At 46.3% G+C, this 19297-nt stretch overlaps 1 protein-coding gene across 1 annotated transcript in view; it reads left to right on the forward strand.

The window, feature by feature from the left end:
• The window catches only part of LOC139570592 (cadherin-23-like), a 587919-nt gene that overhangs the window by 474518 nt on the left and 94104 nt on the right, over window positions 1–19297 (forward strand). The window contains exon 38 of the mRNA XM_071392575.1: window positions 9416–9535. Coding sequence (XP_071248676.1) covers window positions 9416–9535 — 120 coding nt within the window. The remainder of the gene's footprint in view (window positions 1–9415; window positions 9536–19297) is intronic.

A 19297-nucleotide genomic window follows, 5' to 3' on the forward strand; every position in this document is an offset into this window, starting at 1 on the left:
AGGCGGCCAAAGGAAGTGTTGGCTTTGGGGAGGACCAGTGAAATATACCTGCTGGAGTGCGTGCCACGGGTGGGTGTTGCTATGGTGACCAGTGAGCTGAGATAAGGCGGGGCTTTCCTGAGCAAAGACTTATAGATGACCTGGAGCCAGTGGGTTTCGCGACGAATATGTAGTGAGGGCCAGCCAATGAGAGCGTACAGGTCGCAGTGGTGGGTAGTATATGGGGCTTTAGTAACAAAACATATGGCACTGTGATAGACTACATCCAATTTGCTGAGTAGAGTGTTGGAGGCTATTTTTTAAATGACATCGCGAAAGTCAAGGATCGGTAGGATAGTCAGTTTTACAAGGGTATGTTTGGCAGCATGAGTGAAGGAGGCTTTGTTGCGAAATTGGAAGCCAATTCTAGATTTAATTTTTGATTGGAGATGCTTAATGTGAGTCTGGAAGGAGAGTTTACAGTCTAACCAGACACCTAGGTATTTGTAGTTGTCCACATATTCTAAGTCAGAACAGTCCAGAGTAGTGATGCTAGTCGGGCGGGAGCGTGCGGGCAGCAATCAGTTGAAGAGCATGCACTTAGTTTTACGAGCATTTAAAAGCAGTTGGAGGCCTCGGAAGGAGTGTTTGTATGGCATTGAAGCTCGTTTGGGGGTTTGTTAGCACAGTGTCCAAAGAAGGGCCAGATGTATACAGAATGGTGTCATCTATGTAGAGGTGGATCAGAGAGTCACCAGCAGCAAGAGCGACATCATTGATGTATACAGAGAAGAGAGTCGGCCCGATAATTGAACCCTGTGGCACACCATAGAGACTGCCAGAGGTCCGGACAATTTGTCACACTGAACTCTTTCTGTGAAGTAGTTGGTGAACCAGGCAAGGCAGTCATTTGAGAAGCCAAGGCTATTGAGTCTGCCGATAAGAGCGCAGTGATTGACAGAGTCGAAAGCCATGGCCAGGTCGATGAAGACGGCTGCACAGTACTGTCTTTTGTCATGGCGGTTATGATATCATTTAGGACCTTGAGCGTGGCTGAGGTGCACCCATGACCAGCTCAGTAACCAGATTGGAGAAGGTACGGTGGGATTTGAAATATTCGTTGATCTGTTTGTTAATTGGGATCGGTGTCCCGCTTGCGTGCCTCTTCGACAACATCCGGTGAAATTGCCGAAATTCAAAATACAAAAATCCTAATATTAAACATTCATGAAAATACAAGTGTCTTACATCGTTTAAAAGCTTCACTTCTTGTTAATCCAACTGCGTTGTCAGATTTCAAAAAGGCTTTACGGCGAAAGCATACCATGCGATTATCTGAGGACAGCGCCCCACATCAAAATACTTTTTCAAACCAGCACAGGCGTCACAAAATCCCAAATAGCGATAAAATAAATCACTTACCTTTGAAGATCTTCCTCCTTTTGCAAGGGTCCCAGCTACTCTTTATATCCCAAAAAGTCAGTTTAGTTGGCACCATTGATTTCAGTAATCCACTTGTTCAACGTGCATACAAACGAATCCAAAACGTTACCGGTAAAGTTTGTCCAAACAAGTCAAACGATGTTTCTAATTAATCCTCAGGTGCTCTAATATCTAAATTAACAATAAAATTTAAGACGGAGAATAGTATGTTCAATAGGAAAGATAATTAACGAAGAGCGTGCACCTTATTCACGCCAGCAACAAGACTACTATTTCTAATGAGGGACACCTTGGATAAACTACTCGTTTGTTTTTCAAAAAAAAGCCTGAAACCCTTTCTAAAGACTGTTGAAATCTAGTGGAAGCCATAGGAACTGCAATCTGGGTCCTATCTATTTGTTTTTCCCATAGGCTAGCATTGAAATGGCCTGGGACCTCAAAAACACATTTTCTGGATGGATTTTCCAGAGTAGGGGTAGCCAGGGGGGAAGCATGGCCAGCCGTAGAAAAATGCTTATTGAAATGATCAATTATCATAGATTTATCGGTGGTGACAATTCTTCCTATCCTCAGTGCAGTGGGCAGCTGGGAGGAGGTGCTCTTATTCTTCATGGACTTTACAGTGTCCCAAAACTTTTTGGAATTAGTGCTACAGGATGCAAATTTCTGTTTGAAAAAGCTAGCCGTAGCTTTCATAAATGAGTATATTGGTCCTGACTTCCCTGAAATGTTGCATATCGAGGGGGCTATACGATGCTAATGCAGAACGCCACAGGATGTTTTTGTGCTGGTCAAGGGCAGTCAAGTTTGGGGTGAACCAAGAGCTATATCTGTTCTTAGTTATATATTTTTTTGAATGGGGCATGTTTATTTAAGATGGAGGGGAAAGCACTATTGAATAGCAACCAGGCATCCTCGACTGATGGGATGAGGTCAATATCCTTCCAGGATACCCGGGCCAGGTCGATTAGAAAGGCCTGCTCGCTGAAGTGTTTTAGGGAGCGTTTGACAGTGATGGGGGTGGTCGTTTCACCACGGACCCATTACGCACGCAGGCAATGAGGCAATGATCGCTGAGATCCTGGTTGAAGACAGCAGAGGTGTATTTAGAGGGCAAGTTGGTCAGGATGATATCTAAGAGGGTGCCCATGGTAACGGATTTAGTGTTGTACCTGGTAGGTTCCTTGATAATTTGTGTGAGATTGAGGGCATCTAGCTTAGATTGTAGGACGCCCGGGGTGTTAATCATGTCCCAGTTTAGGTCACCTAACAGTACGAGCTCTGAAGATAGATGGGGGCAATCAATTCACATATGGTGTCCAGGGCACAGCTGGGGTTGAGGGTGGTCTATAACAAGCGGCAACGGTGAGAGCCTTGTTTCTGGAAAGGTGAATATTTTAAAGTAGAAGCTCGAACTGTTTGGGCACAGACCTGGATAGCATGACAGAACTCTGCAGGCTGTCTCTGCAGTAGATTGAACTCCACCCCCTTTGGCAGTTCTATCTTGGCGGAAAATGTTATAGTTAGGGATGGACATTTCTGGATTTTTGGTGGACTTCCTAAGCCAGGATTCAGGACATGGCTAGGACACTGCTAAAGCAGTGAATAAAACAAACTTAGGGAGGAGGCTTCTAAGGTTAACATGCATGAAACCAGGGCTTTTACGGTTACAGAAGTCAACAAATGAGAGCGCCTGGGGAATGGGAGTGGAGCTAGGCACTGCAGGGCCTGGGTTAACCTCTACATCACCAGAGGAACAGAGGAGGAGTAGGATAAGGGTACGGCTAAAGGCTATAAGAACTGGTCGTCTAGTGCGTTCGGAACAGAGATTAAAAGGAGCAGGTTTCTGGGCGCGGAAGAATAGATTCAAGGCATAATGTACAGACATGGCTATGGTAGGACATGAATACAGTGGAGGTTAACCTAGGCATTGAGTGACGATGAGAGAGGTTTTGTTTCTAGAGACACCATTTAACCGCATGTGTGGGAGGTGGAACAAAAGAGCTAGCTAAGGTATATTGAGCAGGGCTGGAGGCTCTACAGTGAAATAAGACAATAATCACTAACCAAAACAGCAATGGACAAGGCATAATGACATTAGGGAGAGGTATGCGTAGCCAAGTGATCATAAGGTCCAGTAAGTAGCTAGGCGAGCTGGAGACACGGCGATTCAGACAGCTAGCGGGCCGGGGATAGCAGGCTAGCAGAAGGGCCTTAGGGGGACGTCGCGATGGAAGAGTCTGTAGAAACACACTCGGACGGTTACGTCAGCAGACCACTCATGATGGATCGGCGGGGCTCCATGTAGGCAATAAAAGGGTCCAGGCCAATTCGCAAAATAGGTATTGTACACCAAGAAATTGGCTGATGGACCTCTTCAGCTAGCCGTTAGGTGGGCCTATCTCGGGGCTAACTGGTGCTTGCTTCGGGCATGAGATGTTAGCCAGGAGTAGCCACTCGTATAGCAGCTAGCTAGCTGCTATGAGCCGGTGTAAAGGTTCAGACCTTGTGGTAGGAATCCGGAGATGTGGAGATGTGGTAGAGAGAAAAAACAGTCCGATATGCTCTGTGCAGACTGGCAGGAGTTGACCGGGCTGAGGCTAGCTGATGACCACTAGCAGTGGCTAACTGACTACTAGCTAGTAGCTAGGCTAGTTAGCTGGCTAGCTTCTGTTGGGGGTTCTGGTTCTAAAGTATAAAATATAGCAGATCCATACCACATTGGTTGAGGCGGGTTGCAGAAGAGTATTTTGAAATTGAGGTTAAAAATATTTTTAAAAAATATACGAAGAAAAAAGATATATACACGGGACACGACAAGACAAAGTCAAAGGCATATGACTGCTACGTCATCTTGGATTGTTACGTATTCAATTAAATGTAGTTAATTGATTTGATATGACACCTTTGACGGATTTGTTAAAATCCTCAATGCTGTAGGATGAATCCAGGAACATAACCCAGTCTGTACTCGAAAAACAGCCTTGTAGCCTCGTGTCTGCCTCATCTAATCGCTTCTGTATTGGTACTTCCTGTTTGAGCTTTTGTTTGTTAACAGGAAGCCGGAGAATAGAATCATGGTCAGATTTGCCGAAGGGAGGACGAGGGAGGGCCTTATGCATTTCTGGGGGTAGAATATAAGTGGTCTAAAGTTTTAGCGGCCCTAGTAGCGCAGGAGACGTGTTGGTAGAAGTGAGGTAGAACGGTTTTAAGTCTCCCCGCATTAGTCTCGTTCACCAGAAATGCTGCTTCTGGGTTAGAGGTTTCTTGTTTGTTTATGGCCCCATACAGTTCGTTGACTGCCAAAGTGGTGTTGGCTTGTGGAGGGATGTATAAAGTGGTGATGATTACGGATGAGAACTCTCTTGGTATTCTATATCAGGTTACCAAAAGCTTGAGATTTGCTTCACACTGGAAGTAGCGCACCAGTTGTTGTTAATGAATAGACATACCCCTCTCCTTTTGGACTTGCCAGAGGCTGCCTTCATCCGATCGTGCTGCTGCATGGAGAAACCACTGAGTCCTACGTACATAGAATCATCCAGCCACGTCTCTGCAAGGCATATAATATTGCAGATTTTCAAGTCTCTGATAGGAGACTCTGGAATGAAACTCATCCATCTTTTTTTCAAGTGACTAGACATTTGCCAATAGAACAGAGGGGAGTGCTGGTTGATGTTCTCTTAGTCTCAATCTCATCAGGATGCCGGCACGTCTCAAGTGTCTACGCCTGCAGTGTTTTGGTAGCCCATGAAACAAAATAATGGAGTCCGGTATGAACAAGGGAACAGCTGAGTTGGTGTTAAAGTCGGATTTGAAATCGAAATCGAGGTTAGTAAATGTCGATCTGATGTTTCAGAAGTATTTGGCGTTCATACAGTGGCAAGAAAAAGTATGTGAACCCTTTGGAATTATCTGGATTTCTGCATAAATTCGTCATAACATTTGATATGATCCTCATCTATGTCACAACACTAGACAAACACAGTCTGCTTAAGCTAATAACACACAAACAATTATATGTTTTCATGTCTTTATTGAACACACTGTGTAAACATTTACAGTGTAGGGTGGAAAAAGTATGTGAGCTCTTGCATTTAATAACTGGTCAGGTCTCTGACTGGGTCACTCCAGAAGGCATATTTCCTTCTGTTGAAGCCAATCTTTGTTGATTGACCTCTGTGTTTTGGTTCGTTGTCCTGTTCCATCGCCCAACTTCTGTTGAGCTTCAATTGGCGGACAGATACAGTGCCTTGCAAAAGCATTCATCCCCTTGGCATTTTTCCTATTTTGTTGCATTACAACCTGTAATTTAAATTGATTTTTATTTGGATTTCATGTAATGGACATACACAAAATAGTCCAAATTGGTGAAGTGAAATTTAAAAAATATATATATTGTTTAAAAAATATATAACAAATAAAAAACAGAAAAGTGGTGCGTGCTTATGTATTCACCCACTTTGCTATGAAGCCCCTAAATAAGATCTGGTGCCACCAATTACCTTCAGAAGTAATTAGTTAAATAAAGTGTGCAATCTAAGTGTCACATGATCTGTCACATGATCTCAGTATATAGACAGCTGTTCTGAAAGGCCTCAGAGTCTGCAACACCACGAAGCAAGAGGCACCGCCAAGCAAGCGGCACCATGAAGGAGCTCTCCAAGCAGGTCAGGGACAAAGTTGTGGAGAAGTACAGATCAGGTTTGGGTGATAAAAAAATATCCGAAACTTTGAACATCCCACGGAATACCGTTAAATCCATTATTAAATATTTCATAGAATATGGCACCACAACAAACCTGCCAAGAGAGGGCCGCCCCCCAAAACTCACGGACCAGGCAAGGAGTGCATTAATCAGAGAGGCAACAAAGAGACCAAATATAACCCTGAAGGAGCCGCAAAGCTCCACAGCGGGGATTGGAGTATCTGTCCATAGAACCACTTTAAGCCGTACACTCCACAGAGCTGGGCTTTACGGAAGAGTGGCCGGAAAAAAAGTAATTTCTTCAAATCAAATCAAATTTTATTCGTCACATGCGCCGAATACAACAGGTGTAGACCTTACAGTTAAAGGCTTATTTACGAGCCCCTAACCGACAGTGCAGTTTCAAAAAATACAGATAAGAATAAGAGATAAAAGTAACAAGTAATTAAAGAGAAGCAGTAAAAAATAACAATATATACAGGGGGGTGCCGGTACAGAGTCAATGTTCGGGGACACCGGTTAGTTGAGGTAGTATGTACATGTAGGTAGAATGACTATGCACAGATGATAACAGAGCGTAGCAGTGGTGTGGAGAGGGGGCAATGTGAATAGTCTGGGTAGCCATTTGACTAGATGTTCAGGAGTCTTATGGCTTGGGAGTAGAAGCTGTTTAGAAGCCTCTTGGACCTAGACTTGGCGCTCCGGTACCGCTTGCCGTGTGGTAGCACAGAGAACAGTCTATGACTTGGGTGGCTGGAGTCTTTGAAAATTATCAGGGCCTTCCTCTGACACCGCCTTGTATAGAGGTCCTGGATGGCAGGAAGCTGTGGTCCTAGTGATATACTGGGCCGTTCGCACTACCCTCTGTAGTGCCATGCGGTCGGAGGACAAGCAGTTGCCATACCAGGCAGTGATGCAACCAGTCAGGATGCTCTCGATGGTGCAGCTGTAGAACCACACGGGACCACAGTTGGTTTGCTTTGACCATGTTAGTTTGTTGGTGATGTGGGCACCAAGGAACTTGAAGCTCTCAACCTGCTCCACTGCAGCCCCGTCGATGAGAATGGGGCATGCTCGTTCCTCTTTTTCCTGGAGTCCACAATCATCTCCTTTGTCTTGATCAGAAAAAAAAAGAAAAGAAGAAAAATAAGCAAACACATTTGGTGTTCGACAAAAGGCATGTGGGAGACTCCCCAAACATATGGAAGATGGTACTCTGGTCAGATGAGACTAAAGTTGAGCTTTTTGGCCATCAAGGAAAACGCCATGTCTGGCGCAAACCCATAACCTTCATCACCCCGAGAATACCATCCCCATAGTGAAGCATGTTGGTGGCAGCATCATGCTGTGGGGATGTTTTTCATCGGCAGGGACTGGGAAACTGGTCAGAATTGAAGGAATGATGGACGGAGGTTCACCTTCCAGCAGGACAATGACCCTAATCATACTAATAAAGCAACACTCGAGTGATTTAAGGGGACACAGTTAAATGTCTTGGAATGGCCTAGTCAAAGCCCAGACCTCAATCCAGTGTAGAATCTGTGGTAGGACTTAAAGATTGCTGTACACCAGCAGGAACCCATCCAACTTGAAGGAGCTGGAGCAGTTTTGCCTTGAAGAATGGTAAAAACTCCCAGTGGCTAGGTGTGCCAAGCTTATAGAGACATATCCCAAGAGACTTGCAGCAGTAATTGCTGCAAAAGGTGGTTCTACAAAGTAATGACTTTGCGGGGGTGAATAGTTATGCACTCTCAAGTTTTCCGTTTTTTTTGTCTTATTTCTTGTTTGTTTCACAATAAAACATATTTTGCATCTTCAAAGTGGTAGGCATATTCTGTAAATGATATTATACAAAGCCCCCCAAAATCTATTTTAATTCCAGGTTGTAAGGCAAGAAAATAGGAAAAATACCAAGCGGGGTGAAAACTTTCGCAAGCCACTATAGCCTTTGATTCTCCTGCAAAATGTCTTGATAAACTTGGGAATACATTTTTCTGTCGATGATTACATGCTTTCCAGGCCCTGAGGCAGCAAAGCAGCCCTAAACCATGATGCTCTCTCCACCATACTTTACAGTTGGGATGAGGTTTTGATGTTGGTGTGCTGTGCCTTTTTTTCTCCACACATAGTGTTGTGTGTTCCTTCCAAACAACTCAACTTTAGTTTTATCTGTCCACAGAATATTTTGCCAGAAGCGCTGTGGAACATCCAGGTGCTATTTTTCCAACTTCAGACGTGCAGCAATGTTTTTTTGGACAGCAGTGGCTTCTTCTGTGGTGTCCTCCCATGAACATCATTCTTGTTTAGTGTTTTACGTATCGTAGACTCTTCAACAGAGATTTTAGCATGTTCCAGAGATTTCTGTAAGTCTTTAGATAACACTCTAGGATTCTTCTTAAACTCTTTGAGCATTCTGCACTATGCTCTTGCAGTCGTCTTTGCAGAACGGCCATTCCTAGGGAGAGTAGCAACAGTGCTGAACTTTCTCCATTTATAGACAATTTGTCCTACTGTGGACTGATGAACATCAAGGTTTTTAGAGATACTTTTCTAACCCTTTCCAGCATTATGCAAGTCAACAATTCTTAATCTTAGGTCTTCTAAGATCTCTTTTGTTCGAAGCATTGTTCACATTCTTGTTAATAGAAAATTCGAATTTCGTGAGTGTTTTTGTTGGGTAGGGCAACTCTAACCAACACCTCCAATCTCGTCTCATTGATTGGACTCCAAGGTTAGCTGACTCCTGACACAAATTAGCTTTTGGAGAAGTCATTAGCCGAGGGGTTCACATACTTTTTCCAATCTACACTGTGAATGTCTAAATGATGTATTCAAAATCGACAAGAAAAACACAATCATTTGTGTGTTTTTAGTTTAAGCACACTATGTTTGTCTATTGTTGTGACCAAGATGAAGATCAGATCAAATGTTATGACTAACTTATGCAGAAATACAGGTCATTCCAAAGGGTTCACATACTTTTTATTGCCACTGTATGTGATAATAGTATGAACTTTCTGTCTTTTTTTTTTTTAGATAAACACAAAAACTCATTTTCCCGTCGGCACATCTTTTAGTATCAGAATTGTTGCAGAAGTGCTAACCCTGCCCATCAGGGACACCAGGCAGGTTAAAGCAACTTCTCAAAGTATTTGAAAGATTTTAAGTTGTATTTGAACCCAGGTCTGGTACTATGTGTAGGTTGTGGACACACTGAGTATACAGTATTTAGAATAGCATTGAGTGTTAAAGTATTTGTCTTTTTGTGCATGTGTATGTGTCCAGGGAAGGATTGTTGCAGTGAAGGAGCTGGACTTTGAGATCAGCAATGGACACTACACACTTATCGTCACAGCAACGGACCAGTGTCCCATCCATGCCCTCCGCCTGACTTCCAGCACCACGGTGATGACAATGACACACACACATACACACACTACATGACAGTAACTCTTTTTACACTGCATGTTCATCATGCAGTTATAATTTAATTGTTTTATCAACGTAATTGACTTATAAATCAGCCTCTTTTAAGTAATTCGCTTTGCGACAGTTTTGGCTGATAGCCACGCTTCCCAGCTTGACTTGAGTTTGCCTTTGAAGACTCTGGGGTATTGGGTTACATATCCACAGCTGGGAAGTCCCACCTGCACTTTCCTTCACTGGTTGGACTGTCCGTCAATTCGGTTTTACTATATCTAGTTTAATTTAAAAAATATGAACATTATTTGTCGATGTGAAACAAAACCACATTGTGTTCATCACAGACAGACAACTTTTATAGGAGATGAAAGCTAAGATTGTAACGAATTCATAGAATGGCTAACCAACTCTGTGTTTCAGTAGGGGAGGGACACAAGAATGAATGAAAGCCGTGAACCATAAATAATGTACATTTGTCCTAAGTTATATGATAATTTATTACAGGAATAAGGCAGCTGAAATCTTATAGGATGTAATTTGTAAAGTTGATTGTAAATATATGTATATTATCATAAAAAATATTCAATAGGTTCTATAATATTTTCATACGATTTACTTTTTTTCATACTATTTACTATTTACTGGATCTTTTGATTTGAAAAAGCTGAAAATCTGAGATTTCTAGCAGTATACAACCTTACTAGGTACTGTTCATGGCCCTCTCATGATAATTGTTTTATTCTGGCATTGGAATCATCCAAATATTCCTAACAGGTTAAGAAGCCTTTTGGTCCCAGACTTGGCACTCCGGTACCGCTTGCCGTGCTGTAGCAGAGAGATGACTAGGGTGGCTGGAGTCTTTGACAATTTTTAGGGCCTTCCTCTGACACAGCCTGGTATAGAGGTCCTGGATGGCAGGAAGCTAGGCCCCAGTGATGTACTGGGCCATTCGCACAACCCTCTGTAGTACCTTGCGTTCGGAGGACGAGCAGTTGCCATACCAGGCAGTGATGCAACCAGTCAGGATGCTCTCGATGTTGCAGCTGTAGAATCTTTTGAGGATCTGGTGACCCATGCCACATGTTTTCAGTCTCCTGAGGGGGAATAGGCTTTATCGTGCCGTCTTCACGGCTGTCTTAGTGTGTTTGGACCATGATAGTTTGTTGGTGATGTGAACACCAAGGAATTTGACGCTCTAAACCTGTTCCACTCCAGCCTCGTCGATGAGAATGGGGGCGTGCTCGGTCCTCCTTTTCCTGTAGTCCACAATCATCTCCTTTGTCTTGATCACGTTGAGGGAGAGAATGTTGTCCTGGCACCACACGGAAAGGTCTATGACCTCCTCCCTATAGGCTGTCTCATCGTTGTTGCTGATCAGGCACTGTTGTGTCATCAGCAAACTTCATGATAGTGTTGGAGTCGTGCCTGGCCATGTAGTCATGAGTGTACAGTGAGTACAGGAGAGGACTGAACACGCACCCCTGAAGGGCCCCCATGCCAGCATGGCGGATGTGTTGTTCCCTACCCTTACCACCTGGGGCGGCCCATCAAGAAGTCCTTAGCTTCTCAATGAGCTTTGAGTGCACTATGGTGTTGAAAGCTCAGCTGTAACTCAATGAATAGCCTTCTTACATAGGTGTTATTTTTGTCCAGGTGGGGAAGGGCAGTGTTGACTGCAATAGAGTTGCATCATCTGTGGATCTGATGTGGCAGTATGCAAATTAGAGAGGGTCTAGTGTTTCTGGGGATAATGGTGTTGATGTGAGCCATGACCAACCTTTCAAAGCGCTTCGTGGCTACAGATGTGAGTGCAATAGGTCAGCAGGCATTTAGGCAGGTTACCTTAGTGTTCTTGGGCACAGGGATTATGTTGGTCTGCTTGAAACATGTTGGTATTACAGACTCAGTCAGGGACTGGTTGAAAATGTCAGTGAAGACACTTGCCAGTTGGTCAGCGCATGCTCGCAGTACACATAGTGGTAATCTGTCTGACCCTTCGGCCTTGTAAATGTTGATCTGTTTAAAGGTCTTACTCACATGATCGTGATCACACAGTCGTCCGGAACAGCTGGTGCTCTTATGCATGTTTCAGTGTTAATTGCCTCGAAGCGAGCATAGAAGTAATTTAGCTCATCTGGTAGGTTCGTGTCACTTGGCAGCTCGCGGCTGTGCTTCCCTTTGTAGTATGTAATAGTTTGCAATCCCATGCCACAACAACGTCATCGATGCACTTATTGATGAAGCCAGTGACTGATGTGGTGTACTCCTCAATGCCATCGGAAGAATCCCGGAACATATTCCAGTCTGTGCTAGCAAAACAGTCCTGTAGCTTAGCATCTGCTTCATCTGACCACTTTCTTATTTACCGAGTCACTGGTGTTTCCTGCTTTAGTTTTTGCTTGTAAGCAGGAATCAGGAGGATATAATTATGGTCAGAATGGCAAATTGAGGGTCGAGGGAGAGCTTTGTACGCGTCTCTGTGTGTGGAGTAAAGGTGGTCTAGACTTTTTTTAACATGCTGGTAGAGATTAGGTAGGACGAATTTGAGTTTTCCTGCATTAAAATCCCCGGCCAATTGGAGCACCACCTCTGGATGAGCGCTTTGCTGTTCGCTTATGTCCATATACAGCTCATTGAGTGCGGTTTTACGTGCCAGCATCGGTCTGCGGTGGTATATAGACAGCTACTAAAAATACAGATGAAAACTCTCTTGGTATATAGTGTGGTCTATAGCTTATCATGAGATACTCTACCTCAGGCGAGCAAAACCTTGAGGCTTCCTTAGATTTTGTGCACCAGCTGTTGTTTACAAATATACAGAGGGCGCTGTTCTATCCTGCCGAAAAAGCTTACAACCCACCAGCAGTATGTTAATCATGTCGTCGTTCAGCCACGGCTCTGTGAAACATAAGATATTACAGTTTTTAATGTTCAGTTGGTATGATATACAAGCTGTAGTTTGTCTATTTTATGATCGATTGATTGTGCCTTGGCTAATAGGACCAATGATAAAGGTAGATTACCCACTCGGCGACTGATCCTTCCAAGGTACCCGGACCGTCGTCCACGATATCTCCGTCTTTTCCTCCTGCGAATGACATACGTATAGACCAAGGGTTCCCAAACTTTCTCCTGCCTTCCAGCATTGGGGAACACCCCACCCCTCCTCCGCCTATGCCATGTTGATTTCTATGGGCTCAAGCGTTGTTCATGACTGTGAAGAGAAAATGTTGTAGATTTAAAGCATATTTCCTGCAATTCTACACATTTTGTCATAGGATGCAGAGAACATTTAGAAGTTTTAAACTAATTTTCATGGGCAAGTTGATCTGGGCATTTCTGACAAGTTATAAATAACTCTCTAAGGTATGACTGACATGACAAAAGGAAAACAATTTCAGCTATTTCTACTATCACAATTTTAAAGAGTAAGTTGAAAGCCGAACTGAGTCCCACTCCCCCCCCAAAAATTATAATAATATACAGTCGAAGTCGGAAGTTTCCATATACTTAGGTTGGTGTCATTAAAACTCGTTTTTCAACCACAGGACATCTACTTTGCGCATGACACAAGTAATTTTTCCAACAATTGTTTACAGACAGATTATTTCACTTATAATTCACTGTATCACAATTCCAGCAGTTTACATACACTAAGTTTGCTGTGCCTTTAAACAGCTTAGGAATTTCCAGAAAATTATGTCATGGCTTTAGAAGCTTCTGATAGGCTAATTGACATAATTTGAGTCAATTGGAGGTGTACCTGTGGATGTATTTCAAGGCCTACCTTCAAACTCAGTGCCTCTTTGCTTGACATCATGGGAAAATCAAAATAAATCATCCAAGACCTCAGAAAAAAAATTGGAGACCTCCACAAGCCTGGTTCATCCTTGGGAGCAATTTCCAAACACCTGAAGATACCACGTTAATCTGTACAAACAATAGTACCCAAGTATAAACACCATGGAACCACGCAGCTGTCATACCGCTCAGGAAGGAGACCCGTTCTGTCTCCTAGAGATGAACGTACTTTGGGTGCGAAAAGGGAATTCTCTTCGATTATAATCACAGCCGTATATATTCCCCCCCAAGCAGACACATCGATGGCCCTGAACGAACTTTATCTGACTCTTTGTAAACTGGAAACCACACACCCTGAGGCTGCATTCATCGTAGCTGGGGATTTTAACAAGGCTAATCTGAAAACAAAACTCCCTAAATTCTATCAGCATATCGATTGTGCTACCAGGGCTGGTAAAACCTTGGATCATTGTTATACTAACTCCGCAACGCATATAAGGCCCTCCCCCGCCCTCCTTTCGGAAAAGCTGACCACGACTCCATTTTGTTGCTTCCAGCCTACAAACAGAAACTAAAACAACAAGCTCCCTCGCTCAGGTCTGTTCAACGCTGGTCCGACCAATCTGATTCCACGCTTCAAGACTGCTTCGATCACGCGGATTGGAATATGTTCCGCATTGCGTCCAACAACAACATTGACGAATACGCTGATTCGGTGAGCGAGTTCATTAGAAAGTGCATTGACGATGTCGTACCCACAGCAACGATTAAAACATTCCCAAACCAGAAACCGTGGATTGACGGCAGCATTCGCGTGAAACTGAAAGCGCGAACCACTGCTTTTAACCAGGGCAAGGTGACCGGAAACATGACCGAATACAAACAGTGTAGCTATTCTCTCCGCAAGGCAATCAAACAAGCTAAGTCCCAGTATAGAGACAAAATAGAGTCGCAATTCAACAGCTCAGACACAAGAGGTATGTGGCAGGGTCTACAGTCAATCACGGATTACAAAAAGAAAACCAGCCCCGTCGCGGACCAGGATGTCTTGCTCCCAGACAGGCTAAATAACTTTTTTGCTCGCTTTGAGGACAATACAGTGCCACTGACACGGCCCGCTACCAAAACCTGCGGGCTCTCCTTCACTGCAGCCGAGGTGAGTAAAACATTTAAACGTGTTAACCCTCGCAAGGCTGCAGGCCCAGACGGCATTCCCAGCCGCGTCCTCAGAGCATGCGCAGACCAGCTGGCTGGTGTGTTTACGGACATATTCAATCAATCCTTATCCCAGTCTGCTGTTCCCACATGCTTCAAGAGGGCCACCATTGTTCCTGTTCCCAAGAAAGCTAAGGTAACTGAGCTAAACGACTACCGCCCCGTAGCACTCACTTCCGTCATCATGAAGTGCTTTGAGAGACTAGTCAAGGACCATATCACCTCCACCCTACCGGACACCCTAGACCCACTCCAATTTGCTTACCGACCCAATAGGTCCACAGACGACGCAATCGCAACCACACTGCACACTGCCCTAACCCATCTGGACAAGAGGAATACCTATGTGAGAATGCTGTTCATCGACTACAGCTCAGCATTTAACACTGGGTCTCAACCCCGCCCTGTGCAACTGGGTCCTGGACTTCCTGACGGGCCGCCCCCAGGTGGTGAGGGTAGGTAACAACATCTCCACCCCGCTGATCCTCAACACTGGGGCCCCACAAGGGTGCGTTCTGAGCCCTCTCCTGTACTCCCTGTTCACCCACGACTGCATGACCATGCACGCCTCCAACTCAATCATCAAGTTTGCGGATGACACTACAGTGGTAGGCTTGATTACCAACAACGATGAGACGGCCTACAGGGAGGAGGTGAGGGCCCTCGGAGTGTGGTGTCAGGAAAATAACCTTACACTCAACGTCAACAAAACAAAGGAGATGATTGTGGACTTCAGGCAACAGCAGAGGGAGCACCCCCTTATCCACATCGACGGGACAGTAGTGGAGAAGGTGGAAAGTTTTAAGTTCCTCGGTGTACACATCACGGACAAACTGAATTGGTCCACCCACACAGACAGCGTTGTGAAGAAGGCGCAGCAGCGCCTCTTCAACCTCAGGAGGCTGAAGAAATTCGGCTTGTCACCAAAAGCACTCACAAACTTCTACAGATGCACAATCGAGAGCATCCTGTCGGGCTGTATCACCGCCTGGTACGGCAACTGCTCTGCCCACAACCGTAAGGCTCTCCAGAGGGTAGTGAGGTCTGCACAACGCATCACCGGGGGCAAACTACCTGCCCCCCAGGACACCTACACCACCCGATGTCACAGGAAGGCCATAAAGATCATCAAGGACAACAACCACCCAAGCCACTGCCTGTTCACCCCGCTATCATCCAGAAGGCGAGGTCAGTACAGGTGCATCAAAGCAGGGACCGAGAGACTGAAAAACAGCTTCTATCTCAAGGCCATCTGTCACGATCGTGTGGAGGAGAGACGGACCAAAACGCAGCATTTGGAAAATAAGCCATCTTCCTTTTATTAATGAAGAAGGCAAAACGAAACAAAAACACTTACAAACTAACCAAAACAATAAACGACCGTGAAGCTAATAAACGTAGTGCACATACACATGCTACAAACGTTCAGACATAGACAATTCCCCACAACAAACTAAAGCCTATGGCTACCCTAAATATGGCTCCCAATCAGAGACAACAGAAACCAGCTGTCTCTAATTGGGAACCCATTCAGGCAACCATAGACTTTCCTAGACAACTACACCCAACATAGACACAGCTAGACAACTATACTAAACATAAACCCAACTACTCTAAATAAACCCCCTAAACCTTACAATCACCCTGGACACTACAAAAACCCACATAAATACCCATGTCACACCCTGACCTAACTAAAATAATAAAGAAAACAAAGAATACTAAGGCCAGGGCGTGACATAGCCCCCCCCTTAAGGTGCGAACTCCGGGCGCACCAGCACAAAGTCTAGGGGAGGGTCTGGGTGGGCATCTGACCACGGTGGTGGCTCAGGCTCAGGGCGAGGTCCCCACCCCACCATAGTCAATCCCCGCTTCTTTATCCCCCTCACAATGCCCACCCTCCAAATAACCCCACCTAAATTAAGGGGCATCATCAGGATAAGGAGCAGCACCGGAATGAGGGGCAACACCGGAATGAGGGGCAACACCAGAATGAGGGGCAACACCAGAATGAGGGGCAACACCAGAATGACTGGCGGATCCTGGCTGGCTGGCTCTGGATGCTCTTGGCTGGTTGACGGCTCTGGACGGTCATGGCTGGCTGACGGCTCTGGACGGTCATGGCTCGCTGACGGCTCTGGACGGTCATGGCTCGCTGACGGCTCTGGACGGTCATGGCTCGCTGACGGCTCTGGACGGTCATGGCTCGCTGACGGCTCTGGACGGTCATGGCTCGCTGACGGCTCTGGACGGTCATGGCTCGCTGACGGCTCTGGCCGATCCGGTCTGGCGGAAGGCTCTGGCCGATCCGGTCTGGCGGAAGGCTCTGGCCGATCCGGTCTGGCGGAAGGCTCTGGCCGATCCGGTCTGGCGGAAGGCTCTGGCCGATCCGGTCTGGCGGAAGGCTCTAGCGGCTCCTGTCTGGCGGACGGCTCTGGCCGATCTGGTCTAGCGGAAGGCTCTGGCCGATCCGGTCTGGCGGACGGCTCTGGCTGAGGCTCATGGCAGACGGCGCGGCTCTTGCAGGCTCATGGCTAGACGGGCGGCTTTGCAGGCTCATGGCAGACGGACAGCTTCAGCACGGCGTCATGGCAGACGGGCAGCTTTGCAGGCGCCGCTGGGCAGACGGGCAGTTCAGGCGCCGCATGGGCAGACGGGCAGTTCAGGCGCCGCTGGGCAGACGGGCAGTTCAGGCGCCGCTGGGCAGACGGGCAGTTCAGGCGCCGCTGGGCAGACGGGCAGTTCAGGCGCCGCTGGGCAGACGGGCAGTTCAGGCGCCGCTGGGCAGACGGGCAGTTCAGGCGCCGCTGGGCAGACGGCAGACTCTGGCCGGCTGAGACGCACTATAGGCCTGGTGCGTGGTACCGGAACTGGAGGTACCGGGCTAAGGACACGCACCTTCAGGCTAGTGCGGGGAACAACAACAGGGCACACTGGACTCTCGTGGCGCACTCTAGGCCTGGTGCGTGGTACCGGAACTGGAGGTACCGGGCTGAGGGCACGCACCTCAGGGCGAGTGCAGGGAGAAGGAACAGTGCGTACAGGGCTCTGGAGACGCACAGGAGGCTTGGTGCGTGGTGCCGGAACTGGAGGCACTGGGCTGGAGACACGCACCATAGGCAGAGTGCGTGGAGGAGGAACAGGGCTCTGGAGATGCACTGGAAGCCTGGTGCGTGGTGTAGGCACTGGTGGTACTGAGCTGGGGTGGGAAGGTGGCGCCGGATATACCGGACCGTGAAGGAGGACACGTGCTCTTGAGCACCGAGCCTCCCCAACCTTACCAGGTTGAATGGTCCCCGTAGCCCTGCCAGTGCGGCGAGGTGGAATAGCCCGCACTGGGCTATGCAGGCGAACCGGGGACACCACCTGTAAGGCTGGTGCCATGTACGCCGGCCCGAGGAGACGTACTGGAGACCAGATACGTTGGGCCGGCTTCATGGCACTCGGCTCGATGCCCAACCTAGCCCTCCCAGTGCGGCAAGGTGGAATAGCCCGCACTGGGCTAAGCACGCGTACTGGGGACACCGTGCGCTTTACCGCATAACACGGTGTCTGACCAGTACGACGCCCTCTTACTCCACGGCAAGCCCGGGGAGTTGGCTCAGGTATCCAACCCGGCTTCGCCACACTCCCCTTTAGCCCCCCCCCAAGAAATGTTTGGGTGTTACTCACGGGCTTCCAGCCACTCTGCCTTGCCTTTGCCTCATAAAACCGCCTCTCCGCTTTCGCTGCCTCCAGCTCCGCTTTGGGACGGCGATATTCCCCTGGCTGAGTCCAGGGTCCTTTGCCGTCCAGGATCTCCTCCCATGTCCATGAGTCCTGTTTACTTTGCCGCTGTTGTTGGTTCCGATCATGCTGCTTGATCCTGTTGTGGTGGGGAATTCTGTCACGATCGTGTGGAGGAGAGACGGACCAAAACGCAGCATTTGGAAAATAAGCCATCTTCCTTTTATTAATGAAGAAGGCAAAACGAAACAAAAACACTTACAAACTAACCAAAACAATAAACGACCGTGAAGCTAATAAACGTAGTGCACATACACATGCTACAAACGTTCAGACATAGACAATTCCCCACAACAAACTATAGCCTATGGCTACCCTAAATATGGCTCCCAATCAGAGACAACAGAAACCAGCTGTCTCTAATTGGGAACCCATTCAGGCAACCATAGACTTTCCTAGACAACTACACCCAACATAGACACAGCTAGACAACTATACTAAACATAAACCCAACTACTCTAAATAAACCCCCTAAACCTTACAATCACCCTGGACACTACAAAAACCCACATAAATACCCATGTCACACCCTGACCTAACTAAAATAATAAAGAAAACAAAGAATACTAAGGCCAGGGCGTGACACCATCAGACTGTTAAACAGCCACCACTAACATTTAGCGGCCGCTGCCAACATACTGACTCAACTCCAGCCACTTTAATAATGGGAATTGATGGAAATTATGTAAAAATGTACCACTAGCCACTTTAAACAATGCCACTTAATATAATGTTTACATACCCTACATTACTCATCTCATATGTATATGTATATACTGTACTCTATATCATCTACTGCATCTTGCCATCTTTATGTAATACATGTATCACTAGCCACTTTAAACTATGCCACTTTATGTTTACATACCCTACATTACTCATCTCATATGTATATACTGTACTCTATACCATCTACTGCATCTTGCCTATGCCGTTCTGTAC

Source organism: Salvelinus alpinus, chromosome 3 (assembly GCF_045679555.1).
Source record: "Salvelinus alpinus chromosome 3, SLU_Salpinus.1, whole genome shotgun sequence".
Lineage (NCBI taxonomy): Eukaryota > Metazoa > Chordata > Actinopteri > Salmoniformes > Salmonidae > Salvelinus > Salvelinus alpinus.